We start from the raw sequence: 22,969 nt of genomic DNA, 5'->3' as shown, positions 1-22,969 counted from the left end.
TGGGCACCGGTTCTGTAAGGATTAAATGAAATAACCCAATGTGAAGGCTCTGGCCCCTTATCAGCTGGGTACTCAATAAGTGTCGGTAAATATAAATCTTTAGTTAGTGGGATTCTGTTTATCTGTTGTTCCCTCTAGCCTATTTTGAAAGGTCAGATTTTGAGATATAATTTTCATACAGTAATGTCTACCCTCTTAAAGGGTACAGTTCTACAGTTTTGACAAACATACAGTTACGTAGCTACCACCACGATCGAGGTATAGATTCTCACACTTGAATTGTTCCCTCAGGCACCTTTGTCCCTAAGACTGTTTCTCATTCATTCTAATATTTACCGAGTACCCACTGTATGCCAGGCTCCATGCTAGGTCTAAGCTACAGAAACAAACTGACGGTTAAGTCCCTGCCCTTGGAAGTTTAGAGTTTATCAGAAGGAAGGAGACAATAAACAAGCAAATAAACATACACACAAATAGGATCATCATCGAAGCAACGAGTGCTATGCAACAAGCAGGATTTTTTTTGTTAGTTAGTAGTCAGGGGGACTATTTCAGTCAAAAGGGCAGGTGCTATCTTTGTCATTTAAAATTCACAACAAAGGCCACAGATTAGTTAAAAAATCCCCATTTAATGGGCAGGGTATCTGAGGCTCAAAGTGGCTAAGTTCTGTGTGACCGGAACGTCCTTGAGGTCACACAGCATGTAAATGGGAAAACAGGGCTTCAAGTCCAAGTCAGCAGACACCAAAATCTCACACCCAAACTCGTGGTTTTTTCTTTCATCACATCACACTGGGCCCTGGGCCATCGCTGTTAGAGCAGAGGAGAGATGGAGGCAGGGGGTTTCAGGGTGTGAGGTCTGGGCTGCTTGCTGCTCTGCACCCGTAACCACATGTCCAAGAGTCCTGCAAACAGCAGTGACATCAGCCTCCTTGTCTGCCCTCCTCCTCTAATTGAGATGTCAACCTCCTGCCTCATTCCCTCCCTTCTTTGGACACCTGGCATTGCAGGGCTCTCCATAGAGACAGCTGATCTCACCCTGAAACTCCATCATGAAGACATAAACTGAGGTTGCATCAAGCAGGTGAGGGTCCACCTCTCCGCCCTCCCTTCCTCTTCCTTCCCCCCTCATCTTCCTTCTCCTTCCCTCTACTTTCTTCCTCCTTTTTCTTTTCCCTCCCTGCACCTCCTGCTCTCTCTCTCCCTCTGCCTTCTTCAGGCTTTGAGATGAAAGGGCCAATTAATCTTGCTGCCACCACCCTTGTCTGCTAAGCTGTGTACTAGTCCACAGGCTTAGGCGTTCCTACCAGGACTGCCTGTGCGGTCCCTGGAAACCATGGCTAATTGGTAAAAGATCACATTTGTTTTCCTGCAGCCTGAACATTTCAAAGGAGACTCTGCCAAACCCAGTGAACGTCTCCACTCTGATGCATCCATCACCCGGGAGAACACTGACGTTACCTGTCACCCAGAGGGTGACCATGTTCAGACCTGCTGCTCCTATCTTGACATGTGGCCTTGGGTGATTGAGCCTCACTGGCTTAACCACATTCACACTCTCTAGCAGCACAAATGGCAGAGCATCTGATTAACCTGCTGCAGCCTTTGTGTAATTTTACACAAATATTTTACTTAAAGAGAGACTATGCAGGTCTTTTACTCTGGGGAAGTATGCCATGTACCTTCATCCTTTCTGTATGTTCTAGAAAAGTTAACCATCAATGAGATGTTTACATGTTAAGTCACATTTTAAATCGAACACAGGCCAGGCTTACAAATCAATAGGCAGCAAATCTCTGAACCTCAGTTTCCTCGTAAGAAAAATGGGTTTAATAATGTTTCCCCAGCTACCTTACAGGGCTGTTGAGAGACTTGCAGAATGAAAGTTTAATTTTGTGGATGCACTTCATAACCCGCAAAGTGCTTGATTGCATTAAAGTAATATCATTAAAATGAAGATGTAGTTGGCCAACCAAATTACCACCTCCAAATAGAAATTCTGTGATAACCCAATTTTCATGTGTTTGGCTGGCTAAGACAAAGACTGCACTTGCATCTTTTTGGAATCCAGGCAGGCAGGGATGACGTCTCGCTAAACCTTCTGAGACTTGGGGAGCACTTTGTGGTTGCCTCTGGCTACGACTTGCTCTTGGCAGTAAAGAGCATCCAGTCTGAGGAGGTCTATTAAGATCTTAATTTCAGGGCACCAGTTAGCCTTGAGACCCCAGCCTGTCTTCACCATAATCAATCTGAAATAAGAGCACAAGAATGAATGAAGCCCACTCCCCACAGCCTCCTGAGGTATGGCCTTTGCATCTGGGAATATTCTCTGCCCCAACACTTGAGTTGTAGGGCCAGACAGACGTCTGTATGGTTCCTCATCCAAGGGAGAAGCCACTTACTGTGCAGTTTTTCTCTTTGTACACAACATTTTGAAGCAAATGGAATAATTGCCCCTGGGGAGAGAGTTCATTTTATTCAGATAACATCACCAAATAGCAAGATTTGTGGCACATATTTCTGAGAAAACGCTCAGCAGCACTCAGATGCCTGTCTGTGTGCCTGCTCCCTTGGGATCGCCTGCAGGTAGAGTCATAGCTTAACTATGAGAATATATGATAAGGGAGATGCAGAGTGTGGTTTATAAATTATTTTCTGATGCTGTTTATGGAAGATGAGACTATAGTTGGGGTAGGTGGTGGCGGGATGCAAGATCAATAGGAAATATGTCCTCATCAGACACTCCAAAGACCTTGGAACATAGCCTCTTCTCTCAAAGAACAGAATCAATTCATCATTGATACACTTTTACTCAGCATCCCTTCTGGACAAACCATGATGTTAGGAGATATGGAGGAGACCCCCAAATACTTCCCACATAGACCAGGAGCTCTCATTTTAGTTGGAAAGATAAGATGTTCTTGTGAATAAAGATAAGAGCCCAGGAGACAGGCAGGAGGAGAAAAAAAGCTAATACTGTCCAGTCTTCTGCCAGGATGAGGCACTTATTTTATCCCATTCGACCATCACCATCACAAGGTAACATCTTCATCTCATTTTATGGATGAGAATACCAAGAGCAGAGAGGTTAGATGACTTTGCTCCAGGTGCCACAGTCGCGGTCAGGGGCGATAAAGTGTCCATTCTTGGTCTGCTTAATTCTAATGGGGCCAGAACTGAAGTTTTCAAATTGCCTTCCCTATTGATTTTGTCAGAGATAGTCACCAATTTTAGAAAAACAAAATAACACTTGGCTGTCCTTCCTCTTCCTCAGTTCACTGAGTGGGGGAGGGGAGTGCTGAGGAACTGCTAGCTCTAGATTTGAAGCTTTAATGTTCTTTTCGGTTGATAAACCACATTTCTAAACAAATAATGGTTCTTGTCCATTTGTGTTTCCAAGGCCAGATCTCCATCTCCTTCCTGGCTGAATGCTCCCTTCCCCCACCAACATCTTCCCCCCGTTCCTTAGCTTCTCCTTTCTCCCTCTCCTTCCCTCCCCTTACACACACACACACACAATCAGACACACACCTTCCCACCACACACCCATATGCAAAATAAAATTAGAAATACCGCCTGACTCTCAAGGTATTTAGGGAATGGAGATCTTCAATCAATACAGGCAAGTCCTCCATTCCCTCCCTCCCAAGCCAGGTTGAGAGGCAGGCAGAGCTTCTGAAACGGGTCCAGACAGCCGTGATCTTGACACAAAGACGCTCTAAAGGAAAAAAAAAAACACCCGACCATTTGTGCTTTCCTGTGCCTGCCCTCTGGCCATCAGGTCTCACAGGGCTACCAGATTCTCAGAGACCAACACCTAGCAAGCTGTTCTTTTGCTTATACGTAAGACCCTTGCAGAACACGAAAAGGTTTCCTGGTTCTCTTTTTCATTTTGATGCCTACCATTAAAATACAGAGAAAACAGTATGTGATGCTTTGAAAATATAGGCTGTGCTGATAAGCATATTGTCCTCATTTTAAGGGCTTATTCTTGTTTTAATCAACCAGTTGAGGAAGCAATAAATAATTACTCGTTTATGATGCTTGCCTTCACCCAGAGGAGTGTAACAGGGCAGTTAGGTGATCTCTGACAGTTCAAGAGGCCGAGGTAGTGATGGTGCCCATATTACTGCAGTGGTTCTAAAGCCCTCTCTGCTTCCTCCAACTCCATCTGACACACACTGGCCAACTGTCCCCACTCTCTTGGTGCCTCTCGGTACCTACCTCAGACTAGTGGGGTCAGATAAAAGAAAGGACATAGGAAGAGCGAGATGGGGCCAAGACTCTAGGCAGAAGCTCCTGGTTCAAGCTGTTCAAGCTCTGTGTCTGGATAAATAGCTCAGTCATACTCCTTTCTCCTAAGTCAGAGCTCTCCCCTGGGTCTCAGGGTGATGCTGGGCTGTGTGGAGGCTGAGAGCAGCTGCATTAGTTCAAATCCAGGCTCTGCCACTTACCCGCCATATGTCCTTGGGCATATGAACTTAGCTCCTCCGTGCCTCAGTCTCCTCATCCATACAATGGACATCACAGAGCTTCTGCTGAAGATGAACAAAGCTGCCTCATGCTAAAGGCTTAGCACAATGCCTGGTTCCCAGTAAGGGCCCAACAAATAGAGTCAATAATTACAAACTAATGCTCAAATAGCACTCACCCTGGGCAGGCACTGTTTAAGTGCTTTACATGGATTGTTGACATATAAGCTCACTTCTCTCTTTTACAGATGGGGAAACTGGAATCTGAAGATCACCCAGCTGTGAATGATGGACATTCAGACCCCGGGCAGACAGGCTCCAGGGTCGGGACTCTCAAGCCATCAGCACAAGGACGCTGATCTTCAAAGGTGGTCGCCCCCGGGGAAAAGCTGAACTCCTAATACCCCCCTACTTCCTCAGTCTGAGAAGGACGGGAGAGGACGGAAGGGTCTCAGCCACAGTGGGGAGGGAAGGAGCAGATGACGGTGAGAGAGCGTCCACATCAGGGCTGAATCCAGAGCTCACAGCTGGACTGGTGGCTGAAGTCAGGCGCGGAGCCCCAGCCCGCTCCAGAGGAACGAGGTGGGGGAAGGTTGGGGAGGGGGGGGTGGCAAGTCCACGAAGCTGAGCAGGGTGGCCAGAGCGCCGCCCCCAGGAGGGAAGGGAGGGGTGGCGGGGCTCTGGGAAGGGCGGGGGGTGGGTGCCCAGCTGCCGTACCCGCCGCCTCCTGGCCCCCACTCTCCGGCGCCCAAGTGGGAGGACGTCAGCTGCCCGCTCCCTCCTCCCGACACCCCCGCTACCTGCCCGGTCCCCCAACGAAGCGTGAGGAGGCTGAGAGCCCGTGGGGCCGAGCCCGCAACTTTGCAGCCTCGGGGAGGGCGAGAGCCGGCGTCCGAGGCTTCTCTTGTCGGCGACCAGAGCTCGGTGAGTTCCTCTCCCCACCCGCTCTGCGGCGGCGCGGGGGGCGGCTTCCCGGGCGCCTGGGAGGCGGTGGCCGCCCAGCCCGCGGCCGCCCGCGCTGTCTATCTCGCCGGGGCCCCGGCTGTGCAGCCCTTCTCGGCGGGAGAGGCCAGCGCCAGTGCTGAACGGACAGCTCCCCGCGCGCCGGGGCCGCCCGCGCGGTCCCCGCCGTCCCTTCTCCTGCTCGTGGCTGGGGCTGGGGCTGCGGCCGCCGGCCGTGCGCCCCTCGCTGCCCCCAGCCCGTCCTTCTTCCCGGCGCCGCGGCGCATCTGGAAGCTGCTCCCGCGGCCCCCCTGGCGACCGGCGTGGGGAAGACACTTGCTTCTCGCCGGAGCCTGGGTTGCCGGCTCTCTGGGGGTGGGCAGCGCCGCCGCCGCCGCCGCCGCCGCCGCCGCCGCCGCAGCCCCTCCGGAGCGTCTGGCGGAGGAGCGGTGAGGGGTCCCCAGGGACCATCCCCAGAGGTCTTAGCCCTGCGCCGAGACCCCCGCCTCTGACAGAGGCCCGCGGTCCCTACGGCGGCCGCCAGTCTCCTGGGGGCTCCGGCACCTACAAAGGGGACTCCAAGGTGATCAGTCACCCGATTGGCACGGGACAGCCTGGACCGAGGCCTCGTGGCATTCGCCCATCCTGGATGCAACAGCCCTTCCCAGAACTTTTCTCGAGTCAGGCTCGCCTACTCCTGAGCCCCTGGAAAAGTTCTCGCGGGCACAGAGAATCCTATTTTTCAGTGGCTTCCGAAGCTGGGCAGGAACCAGGACTGTGAGGGGTGAGGGGGAATAAATGTGTTGGTGCGGGGCTGCAATCCGCGGCGGGGGTCAGTCCGCGGAAAGGCTGGCCAAGCAGCCACTCCTGTGCCCGGGGAGAGCTTGTTGGCATCGAAAGGGTTTCGGCGGCGCCATCGGGGTTGTTTGGGTTTCTCGCATCAGGAGGGCGGCGGGGGGGGGGGGGGGGGGGGGGGGGGGGGGGCAGGCGCAAAGTGGGCGGCGGTGGGAGGGGGCGAGGGAGGGGGCCCAGGGGGATTTTAATTTCGTTGCTTCTTTGCCAAGAAATAGCTAGAGCAGTCAGCGGTCGGAGAGATGGGCTGAGCAAAACCAGCTGATCCTGGTATTCTGGTGTGCCCCCCCATCCTAAATGTGTGTGTGAATGTATTGATTGTTGTCATTGATTTTTCTAAGAAGCCAGATGGCACTGGCTGCTATGTGTACACTCAGACACACAGATACACAAGTGCACACACAGATTACACACAGAATCATACACAAGGAACACCCCACCCCCCATCCCATGCAAACATCAGGGGACCCACAGGCACACATACCCCCAAACCTCTTTAGGTTATGGGTAAGGTTGCAGAGTACTGCCCAAGATGGAGGTGGGGCAGAGAAAGGGGAGGTGAAACAAGACCGCCAGTAGGTCATTTCCATCTGCCCCCGCCTCACATCTTCTGCTTTGTCTTCCTAGGGGTTGGAGGGAGAAATCCCAAACCTGGGCACGTTTCCACTGCCGTGGAGGAACAGAGTCCTAGCTCCCCTCCCGGCCTCACCTCCTACAGACTGAGCACAAGCCCTTGACCTAGCCTTCCTCGTACCGACCCCCGGGGGGACTCCAGGGTGCTGAGGTTGCTCAAAGACAGAGGAGGCAGACACCAGGAGGGAGGGCTTGGCCCCCAGAGGCCATGGTGATCCCAGGGTGTCACGCTGCTTGGTCACGGCTAGGGAGAAGAGGAGGGGTGATCTGAGGGACGTGGATTTTCGTGGAGCAGAACAGACAGAACTGGGGAGCAGCCTAGGGCGCCCTGGGGACCCCGCAGTAAGTCTCCCTCTCCCCCTGGACCCTTAGGAATGTGATCGAGGATGCTGGCCCTGAGGCTGCTCAACGTGGTGGCCCCCGCCTACTTCTTGTGCATCGCCCTGGTGACCCTGGTGCTGCAGCTCTTCCTCTTTCTGCCCCGCATGCGTGAGGACCCCACGGCCGCCCGCCTCTTCTCGCCCGCCCTGCTCCATGGGGCGCTCTTCCTGTTCCTCTCCACCAACGCCCTGGGCAACTACGTCCTGGTCATCCAGAACTCCCCGGACGACCTGGATGCCTGCCAGGGGGCCGAGGCCAGGAGGGCCCTGTGCCCGCCGCCCAGCACCCACTTCTGCCGCGTGTGCGCCAGAGTCACCCTGAGGCACGACCACCACTGTTTCTTCACCGGCAACTGCATCGGGAGCAGGAACATGCGAAACTTCGTCCTGTTCTGCCTCTACACCTCGCTGGCCTGCCTCTACTCCATGGTGGCCGGCGTGGCCTACATCTCCGCGGTCCTTTCCATCTCCTTCGCCCACCCCCTGGCCTTCCTCACGCTCCTTCCCACCTCCATCAGCCAGTTCTTCTCTGGTGAGTGGGCCTTGGCAGGCAGGTTGGGCCCTACACAGAGACCTTCCACCTCAACCCTACGTTTGCCAGGTTTAGCAACTAATACACAGGATGCCCAGTTACACTGTAATTTCAGATAAAACAATGCTTAACTTTTCAGTAAAAGCATTTCCTGAATACTGCAGGGGACATATTCATACTAGGGTTTTTTTTTGTTGTTGTTGTTTTGCTTTGTTATCTATTTGAAATTCAAACTAACTGGGCATGTATGTTACCTGGCAACCTCCCTCTCCACCCTCATCCTCATTCATTCTCTCCTCATTGGGTGCCACTATTCATGTGCTCATAGAATTGTGGCCAGCCAGGCAATATACCTGCTCTGTAGCAGGCGGAGCTGAGTGCCGGCTGTCCCTCCATGCAGCCTGTGAGGAAGCCCCATGCTATGACCTTCCTCTGCCTGGACCCCAGTCCGGCTCACACATTCTCCAAGGACTTTGCCCTGTGAGGATCTTGCCAACTCACCACAGGAAGGTTGACCAGGGTGCTGGGCCAGTCCCGCCCTTCTATACATTATATTTGACCCCACCAGTTTGTTCTCCAGTCTACAGATGGCTCAGGGCAAAGAGCACCCTGGTTGGAGATGTAGCCATATTTAATGACTCCATCTTCACAGCAGCGTCATGGGACTGGCGGGGGATCTGACCCTCCAGGAGGCTCTTAGACCGGCAGCAGCCAGGTGTGTGTGGGCCTTCACACTGGGGTCAGCGAGGCATCCTGGTGAGGGCTGTACCTTGTAAAGTGTTCCCCGAGGAGATGGGGGCAGCAAGGCCCTAAGGGACCCGGCCCCTGGTGGCGGTTCTTACCTCCTTACCTGGCCTTGAAATCTGCCCTGACATCCTTTCCTTCACTTCGCCCACCTTGGCCCTGACAGTCTTGGTTCTTACAACCAGCAGCATACATATATGGACAGGTAGCCATGTGTGTATGACGTTGTTATTTCCATTTCTCATGAAGAATCAGGCTCAGATGGGATTAAACGGCTGCCCAGTATCTTTTTATTTCTGAACGACAGCCTCTGGCCTGCCTCCCAGGTCTTTATAGACAACACACAACAGCTCAGGACAAATAGCTTATGTCCTCCCCCACTGACATTTCAGGGACAAGGAAAGACAGAATACAGCCACTTCCACTGAGAACCCCAAATTGCTGTGGTATGGCTGGGCTGGCTGCTCATATGAAATTCTGTTCTCTACTCTGGGGAAGCAGCATTTTGGTCTTTCACTGGGGCTGTGGCCCAGTCCTTTGGAAACAGAGAACTTGGGGCCATTTGGCAGTGAGAACACGGAGGCCCAGGAAGAACCCAGCAATGAGGGCTGTCTTGAGGGCTGGTGGTTGAGCTGGGCCCAGAACTCAGAGCTCTCGGGGCCTTCTGGACCAGGGCGGGCGCCAGCACGGGAGGCTGCCAGGGACTGAAATAACCAGACTGGGGGAGGGCAGGTGGGCGGGTTAGGGGGTGGAGTGTGAGCACCGGCAGGTGGAGGAAGGAGGAGAGCCAGAGAGCCTGATAACACTTCCTTTTCCAAGTAGTCTTATTCACATAAAAATGGATGCTTCCTAAGGGAGGATCTTGAAATGGTTTGAGATAAGCCTGGGCTTGAGGCCTGTCCATATGCGCTAGGTTCGGGAGACAGGAAAGTAAGGAAGAGGGACCTCTTGCTTTAATCTGATGGGGGAAACAGAGCCAGTCAGTCCCTTTCTTGGGGCCCAGATCCTGGTTCCAGCAGAAGAAGAAACCCCACTATCATTTACCTCCTCACCAGACCCCCTAGTAACGGAGGCCTCGATTTCTAATCTCCAACTGTCTCATCTCAGCTTCCTCCTTTGCCAGGTTTTTATCTTCCCCCTTGGAGAAGGGAATGGCAACCCACTCCAGTACTCTTGCCTGGAGAATCCCATGGACAGAGGAGCCTGGCAGGCTACAGTCCATGGCGCAAAGAAGTCAGACACAACTGAGCGTCTAACACACACACACACATCTTTCCCCTTGCCAGCCTTTCTCTCCCCTGCCCTGACACACACCTCCCCTCTTCAGCTTCTCCCTTCCTATCCCTTCTCTCTCTCTTCTTAACCCAAATGGTTGAGGCTTCCCCAGCCCACTTCTCATCTGCTCAGGAGGCCAGGTGGGCAGGAGGATGTAAAAAGGAACAAACTGACCAGGCTGAACTGTCCTCACTGATCTGCCACCGGGATCTGTCACCAGAGCATGGGATGGCTGCGAATGCGGACCCTGGGGGCTAAAAGTGGGGCAGGTCTTCAGATGGCTGCTGCCCACACGCCCTCAGCTGGTGCCGGAGAAGGACTGGCCAGTGAGATTTTTAGAACTTGTTTCTTTTGGCTTTATGGGACCACTGCAGGTTGTGTCACCTCTGTAAGCCTCATTCTTCTCATCTGAGACATGGAGGTGATGCCATCTGACCTGTGTTCGTGGCATTTGGAAAACTATGCCAGTGTGGTAGGTGCCAAAAAAAAAAATCCAGTGGACAAGTGAAAAGGTTAATGTTTCTTGGGCAAACTGTATGTGTTACTCACCATGCAGATCTCATTTCAGCCAATCCTCAGGACAAATCCATGAGATAAGTATTATTATATAATTTTTAAAGACTCAGCTACCAAAGGCTTAACAAGGATAAGTTGCTTTGAAACACACAGCTAGTACCAAACCCCAAATTTGGACTCAGGGCTGCTAGCATCCAGAGCCCATATTCTTCCCACCATACTGCTTTCCTGGGGCTGCCCCTCTGAAGTTGCTTCTTGATGATTGAGCCACTTTGGGAGGGAGGGAGCTTCTTATCCCTGGATGGGTGTTAAAGATCTGGGTGATGATCTGTCAAAGGCACTTGGTGGGAAACTGGGCTGGAAAGACTGGATGGTGTGACTGTTTCAACCCATTAGGAAAATTCTGTGATTTTCTGAAAGAAGCAGAACTATTATTAAATAGTTCAGAGGAGCTGAGGCAGCCAGGCTAGGCATCTTCAAACACTTTGAGAGAAAACAGGTCCCCAGAATAGCCTTTTATAGCTGCTGCAAGGGGCCAAGGAAAGGCCACAAGGTCTTTTCTGTATGCCTTGATTTTGTGCCAGAAAAAAAGGGCTGTGGAAAACAGCTTCCATCAGCCCAGGCTTGTCCCTGAGGCTGAGTTGCAAGGCAGACTTGTGCTGGACAGCTCTGATGTTCGCACATCCCAGCTTGTGGGCCCTCTTTGCCTGTCAGCATTCCTGCACCCCAGAGGGCACCATGGTCCCAGGGCCCTTCATCCTACACGTGGCTGCCTGAGGTAACCTTACAAGGAAGAAGTGGGTCAGAGGCATGACACAGCCCAAGGTGATCCCTGTCCCACAGCTGCCCCCGCCCCCAGGGCAAGCCAGCTGGACCGAGCTTTCCATCCCTCGGGCAGCAGGACTTATCTGTCCCCAAGTTTGCCAAGAGAAACTTGCTATCAAAGCTTCTAGGGCTGAAGGCAAGACAGGGATGCTAATGAGCAAACCTGAATCATATCCACGTCCTCCTGGTTGCTGAATCCAGCATTGCTTAGATTGGAAAGGTCTTAAAAGCCTAGCCTTTAGGAGTCTGGAAATGGAAGCTTGGGGAGATGAAAAGAGGTCCTTGGGGTCCAGGGGAAGCTAGAGAAGGCAGGTGTATGGTTGAGATTTGCAGAGGGTGAATAGGTTGTAAGGTGGGGTCTCTGGCAGGTATTTGCATCTCATTGGAGGGAGTGGTGGTGAGCTTGCCCTGCAGGAGAGAGGGGCTGAGGAGAACTTTTGAGTTCTCTACTAGGCCCACTGCCCTGGCGGCTGCGCAGGTCGAGGCTGCCAAAGTTGTAGATCAGCCAGGTCTCCAAGCTCTGGAAAGGAGGAGAAAGCTTGATGGTCTTAAGAGTTAAACTTGAGCCTCTTTTGGAGGTAGTCTCCTTATCTGTGAAGGATGCTCAGCAGGGAGGGCTGGGTGAGTGTGAACCAGAATGCTGGCCACTGGGCACACAGTGTCCCTGGACGATGCAACCTCTGGAATTATTGCTATTCTACCCATTTTACATTATGAGCAAACTGTAACTCAGAGAGGTTAAGAAACTTGTGCAAGACCAGAGCTGGGAGATTCAAACTTAGCAAGGACCTACCGCTCCAGCTCGGAAGAAGAGTGGATGTTTAAGTCATTCAAGGGGAGTGCTGATTTAGAGGGGTCTAGGGAAAGTGCAGCTCAAGGCAGGGGCTAGACTGACGACCTTGGGGGCCTTTTCCAGCCTTTTCAAGCTCTGACAGGACAGCTCTGGCTGAAAGTTCCAGTGGCCATACTGTCCTCTTTTTAACTCTGGTGATTGAATTATCCTCTCCACGGTCCTGAAGCTCGTGACTTCTTCTTGATGACGAGGCCCTGTTCTCCATCATGCTGTCACTTTTCTGAGTCCTCCCAGCCAGTGCTCACAGTTCCGAAGGCAGCAGGCTCTGCAGTCCAGACAGTTGCCCAGGCACCATCTCCCTCTCCAGGGTCTTCAGCTCACCCCACTCTCCTTCTGAGAAAACCCCCTTCTCCCTGTTTCTAGCCCCCAACGAGAAGGCAGAGAGAGATGGGCAGCACTGACCCTGAGCAAGGTTAGCATCTAGGCACTGCCCATAGGAGTTTCCTTTCCTTCTCCCCCATGTCCCCAGCATTCCTCTCTGGCCTCAGAAGCCATCAGCACTAAGAAAAAGTTAGGATAACTAGTCCTCTCCCTCGCCACAGCGCTGAGATTGCTACAAAATGTAGTTTCAGTCTCATTCATCTCCCTCTCCGGAGCGGAAAGCGCCTGCCTGGATCGCAGTCTCGTACGTGGCCTGAGTGTAAAGTGAGTCTGGTGTTTCCCCACCCCCTTCAGGAGCTGTCCTCGGTCCTGAAATGTGTTTCCCCCGCCCTCTGCAGGAGCTGTCCTCGGTTCTGAAATGTTCGTCATCCTCATGCTTTACCTCTGGTTTGCCATCGGCCTGGCCTGCGCTGGCTTCTGCTGCCATCAGTTGCTGTTGATTCTCCGGGGGCAGACCCGCCACCAGGTGCGGAAGGGGGTGGCGGTGAGAGCCCGGCCTTGGCGCAAGAACTTACAGGAGGTCTTCGGGAAGAGGTGGCTGTTGGGCCTTCTGGTCCCCATGTTCAATGTTGGAAGCGAGAGCTGCAAGCAGCGGGACAAGTAGCGGGCGCTCCCTTCATTCCTCTGTGTGTGTGTGTCTGTCTTGACTCCTCGTGAACATGAGACCACAGCACCCTGTCTCCACCCATGACCTGCTACAACGTTGGACTGGTAAGGTCCTAGCATCTACCCTGGGTCTGTGACACCAAAGAACTGTGTTGGTTGGTGGATCATGACAAGGAGGAAAGATGGCCACTAGGCATTGCTAGGCTCCCCCTTGAGCCAGCCTGGTGGCTGATAATTGTTCAGAGGCCTCTGTTTTTGTTTCCTTCTCTTGGGTGCCTGCTTTCCCTCTCTGTCTGGTTCACACACTCTCTATCAAGTCTCCTGTCTTCACTGCTATCTGCTAGATCTTTTCCTCTCAACCCTAGACTAGGAGTGGGGAGTGGATTCTTACTGCTGGTATGATGCTCCCTAAGGGCCTGAAATCTGGCAAAAATGTTTAAAATGACCATGGGTGAGAGGCAGCCAAGTCAGCTCTTCCAACTGCTGGTGAGACTGGGAAAGTAGGGTCGTGTGTCCTCATCTCCTCTGTGGAACTGTGGGCAGTGGAAGGGAAAAAGAACTCCAAAGCTTGCTTCCTAGCCCCCAAGTTGCAAGGCCTTTTCTCTGAGAGACAGAAGCCAATGGCCTGGGATGTTCCAGCTGCTGTCCCCTGTCCGCCCCTCCCCAACTGGCCCCTCAGCCCAGTCCAGGATCTGGCTGGATGCTTCTTTTCCCTGGCACTCTTCCAGCCTTTGCCATTGGTCTCCAACCTCCAGGTCTTCCATAGATGAAGGGAAGACAAGAAGGAAGGGAGAAGGGAAGGGAGATACTGATAAATGAGAGAGAGGTGTGTGGCTGTAGAACCACATAGAAGAGGGTAAGTGTGCATGTCTCGGTGTGTGTGGGTGGTGAGGAATGTTGTTATGAAAATAGGGACAAAATATGAGGAGAGAGGGTCACGCAGAGGTTGGGCACTGGAATATTTTAGGACTGAGAATAAGGGGGGCAAATGGGCTTATTTCTGAAGGACATTCTAGCAGCTACAGCTGCTCAATGTTTGAATGGTTGCCTGGAGAGATAGTGAGTGCCCTGCAACTGGAGGTATTCCAGAAGGGACTGGGCAGTCATCTGATAGGTGTGCTGTGGAAGGAATTTCTGCACAGGGTCAGGGAAAGGAAGCTCCTTTCCACCTCATGACTCCAGTGTCCTCTTCCTGAGCACAAAAAGGCCCCTTGCCAGATCCAGAGGCAAGACCTGCTGCAGACATGCCTGGGAGTTATTTGCTTTCACAGAGGATGGCGTGGGTAGGGAGGGGTCTGAAAATCATGATGCAAACTTTCAGGACCCTACCCAACCACCAGGGAGACAGTCTCTCAAGAGACAGGACTACTAGGTTTTAATGCTACTTGAAGGTGTCGGCATTTGAGAACAGGGAAATGGAGCCGTTTCAGGAGCAGATTGGAGCAGTGGTGGGGAAAGCAAAGCTGGAAGGTGATGCTCAACTCTGAGGAGGGAGATAGGGAGAGTGCAGGCTCAAGAATTGGGGGAGCAGAATATAGGTTTGCAAATAGGAGACCAACCTTGACTGATTCTGGATGAAGGCGCTGCTCTGTGTTCTGGGACCCAGATGACCAGATCCCTGGGTTATATGAGGGAGTGGAGACAACACAAATGACCCCTCCTGACTGGGTCCCAAGGCCGTTCTACCATCCAGCCTGCTGAAGCCCACACTCCACGATGTCCAGCTAGTGGTCACAGTGACCTCAACCATGGCTGCACAGCACCTCACAACACCTTGAGTTCTTGAGCAGAGCCTTGAGTTTCTGCCTTCATGCCTCTGAGAGAACTGATGTAATAATAGGGCCACCTGCTCATACTTCTCCCTCTTGTATTCACTCATTCATTCATGCCTCCTACTGTATTTATTGAGCACCAACTATGTGCCAAGTCTCTACCAGGCACTGGTATACAGCACTGAACAAGATGGTGAGATCCCTGCCCCCGGGAGCATCCAGTTGCTCTCCCCATGCACTGACTCCCACCCCATGAAAAATGGTTGCTCTGCCGTCTTGCTGGACAGCAGGGCAGGTCATTTGGAAGGGAAGGATGTGGCAGAGAGAGTGAAAGGGGAGCCCAGGCTTCCAGGATGGAGGGGTTATTGAGGGGGGTAGCATGCTCACCCTCAGTTCTGACCACACTGAAGCAGTGGGAGTGAAAGAGAAGCAGGGAGACCCCAAAGTCCAGGCTTGGAAGCCAGCCCTGACACGCTCCAACTCCTGGAGGCTCAGCCCTTGTGAAGGAGCAAACGACAGATGATGCAGGGAGTCATATCCTAGCTGACTGGCCACAGGGAGGGGCGGTAGGGAGGTTGCCAGGTGTGGGGCTTGAGTAATATTTGTATACATGGCTAAGTATTGTCAGTGAAGAACATCAATAAAAGATGTGGTTTTAAATTGGATTTGACATGGTTGCTTACACTGTCATTGGCAGCAGGGCTGGCCAGGCTGGAATGCACAGACATAGTCATACTAACTGCTAAAATGCTGAAGGTAAGAATTAAAAATGCTTCTGTTCCAGCAGGTAAATAACCACTGTCCATAATTCACCCCTGCTGTCACAGCTGCTCCTGCTCTTCCTCTGGGATCCCAGGCTCCCCTCGAAAGTCAGCAATGAAAAGGGCAATGTCTGGCAGCTGCGTGGGGCCCCCAGGACCCTGCTCCCACTCTTCAGCCAGTGTCCATTGAGAGGGGTCAAGGTTGTGCTGTGTGGTTGCTAAAAGCATGGGCATCACCCCTGGCTGGAGACAGGTCTGCATGCTAGGATCTGTGGACCCACAGGCACCAGGGATGGAACGGCTAACCTTGCCTCCTCCTCCCTCTCCCAGTTCCCCTCTCTCCCCTCTTCCCGTGTCAGAGGACGGCTCGGGAGCCCTGCCCTCTCAGCTGCTACAGCGTCAGGACACCTTGAGCTGCCCAGCCCTGGGAGCAGCTGGGAGGATACTGAGGCCTGGGGGAGGGCCTGGTCCTCGAGCAGTGAGTGGACATAACCTCTGATGGTATCCAAAGACATGCAGGCCTGGACTGATGGGGGACACACCTGCAGAGTGCTTGCTACTTGGGATGTTAAAGAACCTTCAGCCTAGGTCAGTGTTGTATACAGTCTGCATTCCCTGAACACTCACCACCAGGCAACCAGCAAGGCAGCCCCTAGATATGCTGGGGCAAGTGGGGAGGGGGTGCATGGAGCTGTTGTTAATCCTCAGCACATTCTAGAGCAGGAGCCATCCATACTCCACCGGGCAGAGACATCTGCCTTGTTCACCATCTTACTCTGGATGCTAGCGGCAGCTAAGCACATAGTAGATGATCAATAAACACACCGAATATTTGCACCGGTCAGTGTTTATTCACTCATTCCATACATCATCTTCCCCTGATGTGCCCAGCACTGGATTCTGCACACAGTGGGGCTGGAAAACAGATGAGACAGCTGTTCTCCACGGGTCCACATCCTGGGAGAGGTTCCCGGGAGTGCTCGGAGGAAAAAGAGAACAACCAGATGTAGGGGGCTTCCATGTGGACAACGCCGGGGAGGGTAGATGAGGTCTCAGCAGGACACGGGGAGGGCTGCTCGGGTAGAGGGAACAGGCCTGGAGCCTTGGAGTGATCATGGAATGGTAAGCATAGGGGACATCACAGAGGGAGTTAATGCTGAGATGGGACCTGAGCAGAGGGGCCTTGAATGCCAAATCAAGAAATCTAGAATGAATTTGACAAGTCATAGGGAATACTTTGGCCACCTGATGCAAAGAACTGAGTCCTTGGAAAAGACCCTGATGCTGGGAAAGATTGAAGGTGGGAGGAGAAGGGGATGACAGAGAGTGAGATGGTTGGATGGCATCACCAACTCGATGGACATGAGTTTGAGTAAGCCCGGGAGTTGGTGATGGACAAGGAGGCCTGGAGTGCTGCAGTCCATGGGGTCACAGAGTCAGACATAACTGAGTGACTGAACTGAGCTGACTGGGGGAACCACTGAAGGTTTGAGCAAGGGGGTTACCTGATCAGATCTAGAATTCAGAAATGGAGCCTTGGTAGGTAGACTGGAAGTGGGAGGGACCCAATAGGAGGCATTTGCTATGGTCTGAATGTGATGTAACCAGGGTCTGGATGGTTAGTGGCTGTGGGCTGGTAAGGAGGGGTGATGCCAAAGCCACTTCACAGACAGGGAGCATGACCAGAGGGCTACTGGGGAAAGATCTGAAGTGATCCTGAAGGTAGAAGTGGGGTGATCAGGGTGACCTCAAAGGGCAGGCCAGCAGGAGAACTGGAGTTGAGAGAACGTGACCCTAGGTGGGGTCCTGGGTGGGGTTCAGGACCCCCTGAAGCACTTTGCTGATGTCACTGGCCCATCATTAGCTGGCAATTGATGGTGTCACTATTAACCACCCTGAAACCCTGAGTAGGGGAAGAGGTTCAGAGCTTACTTTAACGCACAACTCTCTGACTCCCAAAACTGGGGGTCAGGAACCATCTGCCTGTGGCAATAGAGGTCACAGGTCCTTTGGCCTCCACATCCAGTGTCAGATGGAGTGATATACTGGGCTCCTCAGAGTTCAAGAACCAAAGGAGTTTTGGGAAAATGATGTACTCGAGGAGACCTAAACCACATTAACCACTGTAATGAGGAGCGAGTCCTAGGTCCTGGAAGGCATCTTTCAGCCAGTCTCCTCCCCTAAGAACACAGCTGTCCCCGTCATTCCGTGCAGTTGGTCCCCCAAGTTTCCTGGCTCCTCTCTGTACCCTGAGTCCTGTGACTGGCCTCACTGCTCCCCCTGCTTCTGGGCATGCTCTCAGGGATGCTTGAGAGGCAGCCTCTTCTGCTGGGGAGAAACGGGGGCTGGGCAGGGAGCAAGGATGCCTGGCTCCCATCTTATCCCAGGTGCTTTAGAAGTGAGGCAGAACCCTGGTCCTGCTCACCAGCCAAGATGAGCCTATTGGTATGGTGGGGTTGGGAGGGGTAGCTCAGCTATTCTTGGTGTTGGTCTCTGCCTCTGCCCTCTTCCTCTCTCTCTGGGTGGTGCAGGCCCAGCTCCTCCACTCATTCCTTAAACTTTCACTGATGCCGACTCGATGCCAGGCAAGATGCCAAGAACCAGGCAGGTGAAGATGCCTGAGACCCATTGCTTAATCTAGGGGAGTTCACCGGCAAGACGACAAGTCACAGATAGTTGTGGTTCTGAGGTATGAGAGCGTAGACTGGAGGGAGAGGGACAAGGTGCTAGGGAAGCCCAGAGGAGAGCACTCACTGGGCCATGGGTAAGCTGGAAGACTCCCCAGAGGAGGTGACACCTGGGTCACACAGGATGAATAGTTGGTTGGGCAGAAAAGCAAGGCTGTGGGTGGAAGTGCGGATGGGAAGGACTATCCAGAAGGAGGGATGCCAGGTGATTTCTGGGAATTTCAAGTCTCCACGTATGAGGGATGGGATCATGAGTAGTCAACGTGAGGCCACAGATGAAGATTTTTAGTCTTGAGGGCACGTGCTCCCTGCCTCCTCCCTCTGACCACTTCTTACAAAACCTTGACTCAGCCTAAAGCTTGGCTCCTCCTAGGTCCAGGCTGTCCCACTTGGGAGCCTCAGGCACAAACTGATGTCTAGATCAGCAGGGTCCTCCAGGTTGGAGTCACAAGGCAGGGGGTCATGGTCATCGCCGAGAGTTTCAGCCCGAAGCCACTGGGGAGCTCAACTGGGACCTCTTTCTGGGCCCAAAGAGGGGCCCCTGGGAGCTCCCCCATCCCTCTTTCCTCCCTAGCCAGACTCAGCGAGTGGGGTTGGAGGGAAACTGTTTCTACCAAGATGGCCTGTGGGAGTAGAGGAGAATTGGAAAGCTGAAAACCCTGAAACGCAGGGCAGACTGCGTGATGCACAGTCTCCGGTCTTGACTGGCCAGGCCCGCATGCCCGTGTGGCACGCTGCCCCCTGGTGGACAGCCCCACGAGCACATGCCTCTTGCATCCGCCTGGGCCCCTCCCAGCCCCCTCACTGGCCACGGAGTATGAAGTCCAGCACTAGGGGATCTTCCCCGCCACTTGGCAGCTCTGCCTGCCTGCCTGCTGCGTGGGTTTGTCTCCCAACTCCACTGTAAGCCGGAAGGTGGGAGTGCAGACGATGGGCTGCCCTGCATTCCCCCACACCTAGTGCAGACGCAGCTCCTGCAGTAATCCTACTGTGAGTGATGATGACCAACACTTCCGGAGCACTCTGTACCTGGCAGGTCCTTATCATATTCACACTCCACCCGCACTGTTTATTCCTCATGGTAACCCCTCGAGGTGTGCTTTACTATTACCTCTGTTTTCCCGATAAAGAAACAGAGGCACACATTAAAAAGAATTCATTTGAATCAGTTCTACTGAGATGGATGAAACTGGAGCCCATTATACAGAGTGAAGTAAGCCAGAAAGATAAAGACCATTACAGTATACTAACACATATATATGGAATTTACAAAGATGGTAACGATAACCCTATATGCAAAACAGAAAAAGAGACTCAGATGTATAGAACTGACTTGTGGACTCTGGGAGAAGGTGAGGGTGGGATGTTTCAAGAGAACAGCATTGAAACATGTATATTATCTAGGGTGAAACAGATCACCAGCCCAGGTTGGGTGCATGAGACAAGTGCTCAGGCCTGGTGCACTGGGAAGACCCAGAGGGATCGGGTGGAGAGGGAGGTGGGAGGGGGGACCGGGATGGGGAATACATGTAAATCCATGGCTAATTCATTTCAATGTATGACAAAAACTACTGTAATGATGTAAAGTAATTAGCCTCCAACTAATAAAAATAAATGGAAAAAAAAATTTTTTTTAATTAAAAAAAATAAAATAAATAAATACCTTGGAAATGCCAAAAAAAAAAAAAAAAGAAAGAAAGAAACAGAGGCACAGAGAGGTCATATAATTTGCCCAAAGACATGTGGCAGAGCTGGGATTTGAACCCAGGCTGCCTGCTCCTGAGTTTATCCTTCTAACTCAGACACTAGGTGGTCTTTCTACATGGACTGTTGTAGATATCCAATAAATTCCCTGCTGAAAAGTAACGATGAGTCGAGTTTTTACTCATTAATTCATTGACAGATTGAGGCATCCAACACATTTATTCAGCACTAGGAGGCACTTCCTGGTGGCTGGGACGGTAAAGAATCCGCCTTTCATTCAGGAGACCCAGGTTCGATTCCTGGGTTGGGAAGATCCCCTGGAGAAGGGCATGGCAACCCACTCCAGTATTCCTGCCTGGAGAATCCCATGGACAGAGGAGCCTGGTGGGCCACAGTCCACGCCTCCACCAGAGTCGCACACGACTGAAGCGACTGAGCACGCACTATGCGATAGGCCCTGGCAGAGACAGAAAGAGGCCCGAGGCTCAGCCTCTGTCTGCACAAGAGCAGACAGCCAGCTGCCTAAGGTGACGGTGCTGATGGAAACGGGCTGACTTCAGAGCCAGTGGGGTGAATCTGGCTCCTCCTAGACCTATGATGATGGCAAGTTGCCCTGGATGAAGCAGCTTCTTCTGGAGGCTGATTGTGGAGGCCTGAGGACAGTGCAGGCTGGGGACCCTCCTCCGGGGCTCAGGGACGATGCCCAGCCAGCCGGAAAGGCCTGAGCTGTCTCTGGGCTGCTGCTTTCCCAGGAAATGTTGTGGCGCCTGCAGGAGGGGACCAGACGCTGCCAGGAGGCTGAGCCCAGCATCTCTCACACCCACCCCCCGGAGACCAGAGCAGGGGAGGCCTGGGCTCCGACGAGAAAGCAGCACATGTGTTAAAGCTCACCTACAACATATGGGAAGAAAGAAGCCTCCAGAGGGCCCAGAGGACAGCCAGTGAAGCGAGATCACATGGTAACGTCCTCCCCGCGGAAGGCAGGGTTAGCCTGAAGCTCAGCAGACAGGAAGCCAGGCACTGACCTGGAACCCTGATCCGAGAGAGCTGAGAGCTGGGGCTGGAGGCTTCCAGAAGGGATGCAGTCCTGTGTGCGGGCTCCTTCCCAGAGTCCATATCCCCAAATGCCCCTTTCTGGCCCGCTCATGATGCCTGAAATCCCCACCACCAATATCTCCTTAAAAAAAAAAAAAAATAGCACTCCCCCCACCACTGCCAAACTCCTCCTTTCAAATTCTGGGATTGGCTTGAGCTGCTTTCTTTTTTTGCCTGATAGTTGGGCCAGACATGGCCTGAATGGGGGATTTTATCTTTTTTTTTTTTTCAGCTGTAGTGTATCTTAGTTGTAGCACGAAGGATCTTTAGTTGCAGCATTTGGTATCCAATTCCCCAACCAAGGATTGAACCTGGGCTCCCTGCATTGGGAGCAGAGTCTTAGCCGCTGGACCACCAGGGAAATCCCTGAATGGGGGTTTTTAGATAGAGAGGAAGGGTGAGTGGCGTCTAAGACATGTGCTGCTCTGAGGGGAAGGGGGACACTGCATAAGCAGAAGTAGGCCTTGGATGGGCAGAAGTCAGGGTGGGGGCCTCACATATCCCCCCTATCCAGTAAGTGGCATCTTGGAAAGATCACCACACTGAATCCAGAGTATCCAGGAGTTCTGATGCTGAGTCCCTATGTGACCCCGGGCAAGTCACTGTCATGATTGAACATTGGACTCTTTTTTTTAACAGTTAAATATGCAATGCTTAAAAATGCAAACTAGACAGCATATTAAAAAGCAGAGACATTACTTTGCCAACAAAGGTCCGTCTAGTCAAAGCTATGGTTTTCCCAGTAGTCATGTATGGATGTGAGAGTTGGACTATAAAGAAAGCTAAGCACTGAAGAATTGATGCTTTTGAACTGTGGTGTTGGAGAAGACTCTTGAGAGCCCCTTGGACTGCAAGGAGATCCAACCAGTCCATCCTAAAGGAAATCAGTCCTGAATATTCATTGGAAGGACTGATGCTGAAGCTGAAACTCCAATACTTTGGCCACCTGATGCGAAGAACTGAATCATTGGAAAAGACCCTGATGCTGGGAATGATTGAAGGTGGGAGGAGAAGGGGATGACAGAGGATGAGATGGTTGGATGGCATCACCGACTCAATGGACATGAGTTTGCGTAAACTCCAGGAGTTGGTGATGGACAGAGAGGCCTGGCGTGCAGTAGTTCACGGGGTCGCAAAAAGTCAGACACGACTGAGAGACTGAACTGAAGGCAATGTTTATTTTATTACTGTAATTCACAGTGTTTCAGGTATACAGCAAAGTGATTCAGTTGCATGTATATTTATTTATATATATGATTCAGTTGCATGCATCCAGTTCAGTTCAGTTCAGTTGCTCAGTGCATATATATATATATATATATTCTTTTTCAGATTCTTTCCCATTATAGGTTTTTACAAGATAATGGTCCCTGTGCTAAATAAACAGGAGGTCGTTCTTTATTTTACATATGGCAGTGCATATCTGTTCATCCAAGATTCCTCATTTATCCCTCTCTCTTCCTGTCCACTTCAGTAATGATTAGTTTGTTTTTTATATCTGTGAGTCTATTTGTTTTATAAATAAGTTGATTTGTACCATTTTTTTTATTCCACGTATAAGTGATATCATATGACATCTCTTTCTCTTTGACCTATTTCACTTAGTATGATAATCTCTGATGCATCCATGTTGCTATAAATGGCACCATTTCATTCTTTTCAATGGTTGAGCACTACTCCATGTACATATGTATCACATTTTCTTTATTCATTCATCTGTCAATGTACATTTAGATTGTTTCCATGTCTTGGCTATTGTAAAACAGTGCTGTTATGAACACTGCAGTACATGTATGTTTTTTAATTAGAGTTTTTGCCTTTCCCAGGTATGTGCTTAGGAGTGGAATTGCGGGATTGTGGGGCAACTCCATAGTTTTTAAAGGGACTTCCCTCCCATTTTCCATAGCTTCTGCACCAATTTACATTCCCACCAACAGGG

At 51.9% G+C, this 22,969-nt stretch overlaps 2 protein-coding genes across 6 annotated transcripts in view; one reads left to right on the top strand and one right to left on the bottom strand.

The window, feature by feature from the left end:
* Positions 1-22,969, bottom strand: part of TMEM63C (transmembrane protein 63C) — a 140,422-nt gene that overhangs the window by 108,105 nt on the left and 9,348 nt on the right. The window lies entirely within an intron of this gene.
* ZDHHC22 (zinc finger DHHC-type palmitoyltransferase 22) lies at positions 4,966-15,448 on the top strand. 4 transcript variants are annotated; one of them, XM_070469672.1, is made up of 3 exons: positions 4,966-5,054; positions 7,272-7,811; positions 12,744-15,448. In XM_070469672.1, the coding sequence occupies exons 2-3, from the start codon at positions 7,286-7,288 to the stop codon at positions 13,007-13,009; spliced, it is 792 nt and encodes a 263-aa protein (XP_070325773.1). In that variant the 5' UTR covers positions 4,966-5,054; positions 7,272-7,285; the 3' UTR covers positions 13,010-15,448. The 4 variants fall into 4 exon arrangements, with proteins under 4 accessions (XP_070325773.1, XP_020769049.1, XP_020769051.1 ...); XM_020913390.2 differs by lacking the exon at positions 4,966-5,054 and adding an exon at positions 5,308-5,396; XM_020913392.2 differs by lacking the exon at positions 4,966-5,054 and adding an exon at positions 5,897-5,997.

This window comes from Odocoileus virginianus, chromosome 6, assembly GCF_023699985.2.
Source record: "Odocoileus virginianus isolate 20LAN1187 ecotype Illinois chromosome 6, Ovbor_1.2, whole genome shotgun sequence".
In the NCBI taxonomy this organism is placed as follows: domain Eukaryota; kingdom Metazoa; phylum Chordata; class Mammalia; order Artiodactyla; family Cervidae; genus Odocoileus; species Odocoileus virginianus.
This window is presented reverse-complemented; position numbering and strand designations above follow the sequence as displayed.

Excerpts from the sequence above, each read along its gene's own strand:
- ZDHHC22 (XM_070469672.1), top strand. The coding sequence starts at position 7,286 with ATGCTGGCCCTGAGGCTGCTCAACGTGGTGGCCCCCGCCTACTTCTTG. Across the intron at positions 7,812-12,743 it reads CATCAGCCAGTTCTTCTCTG|GAGCTGTCCTCGGTTCTGAA; the intron begins GTGAGTGGGCCT and ends CGCCCTCTGCAG.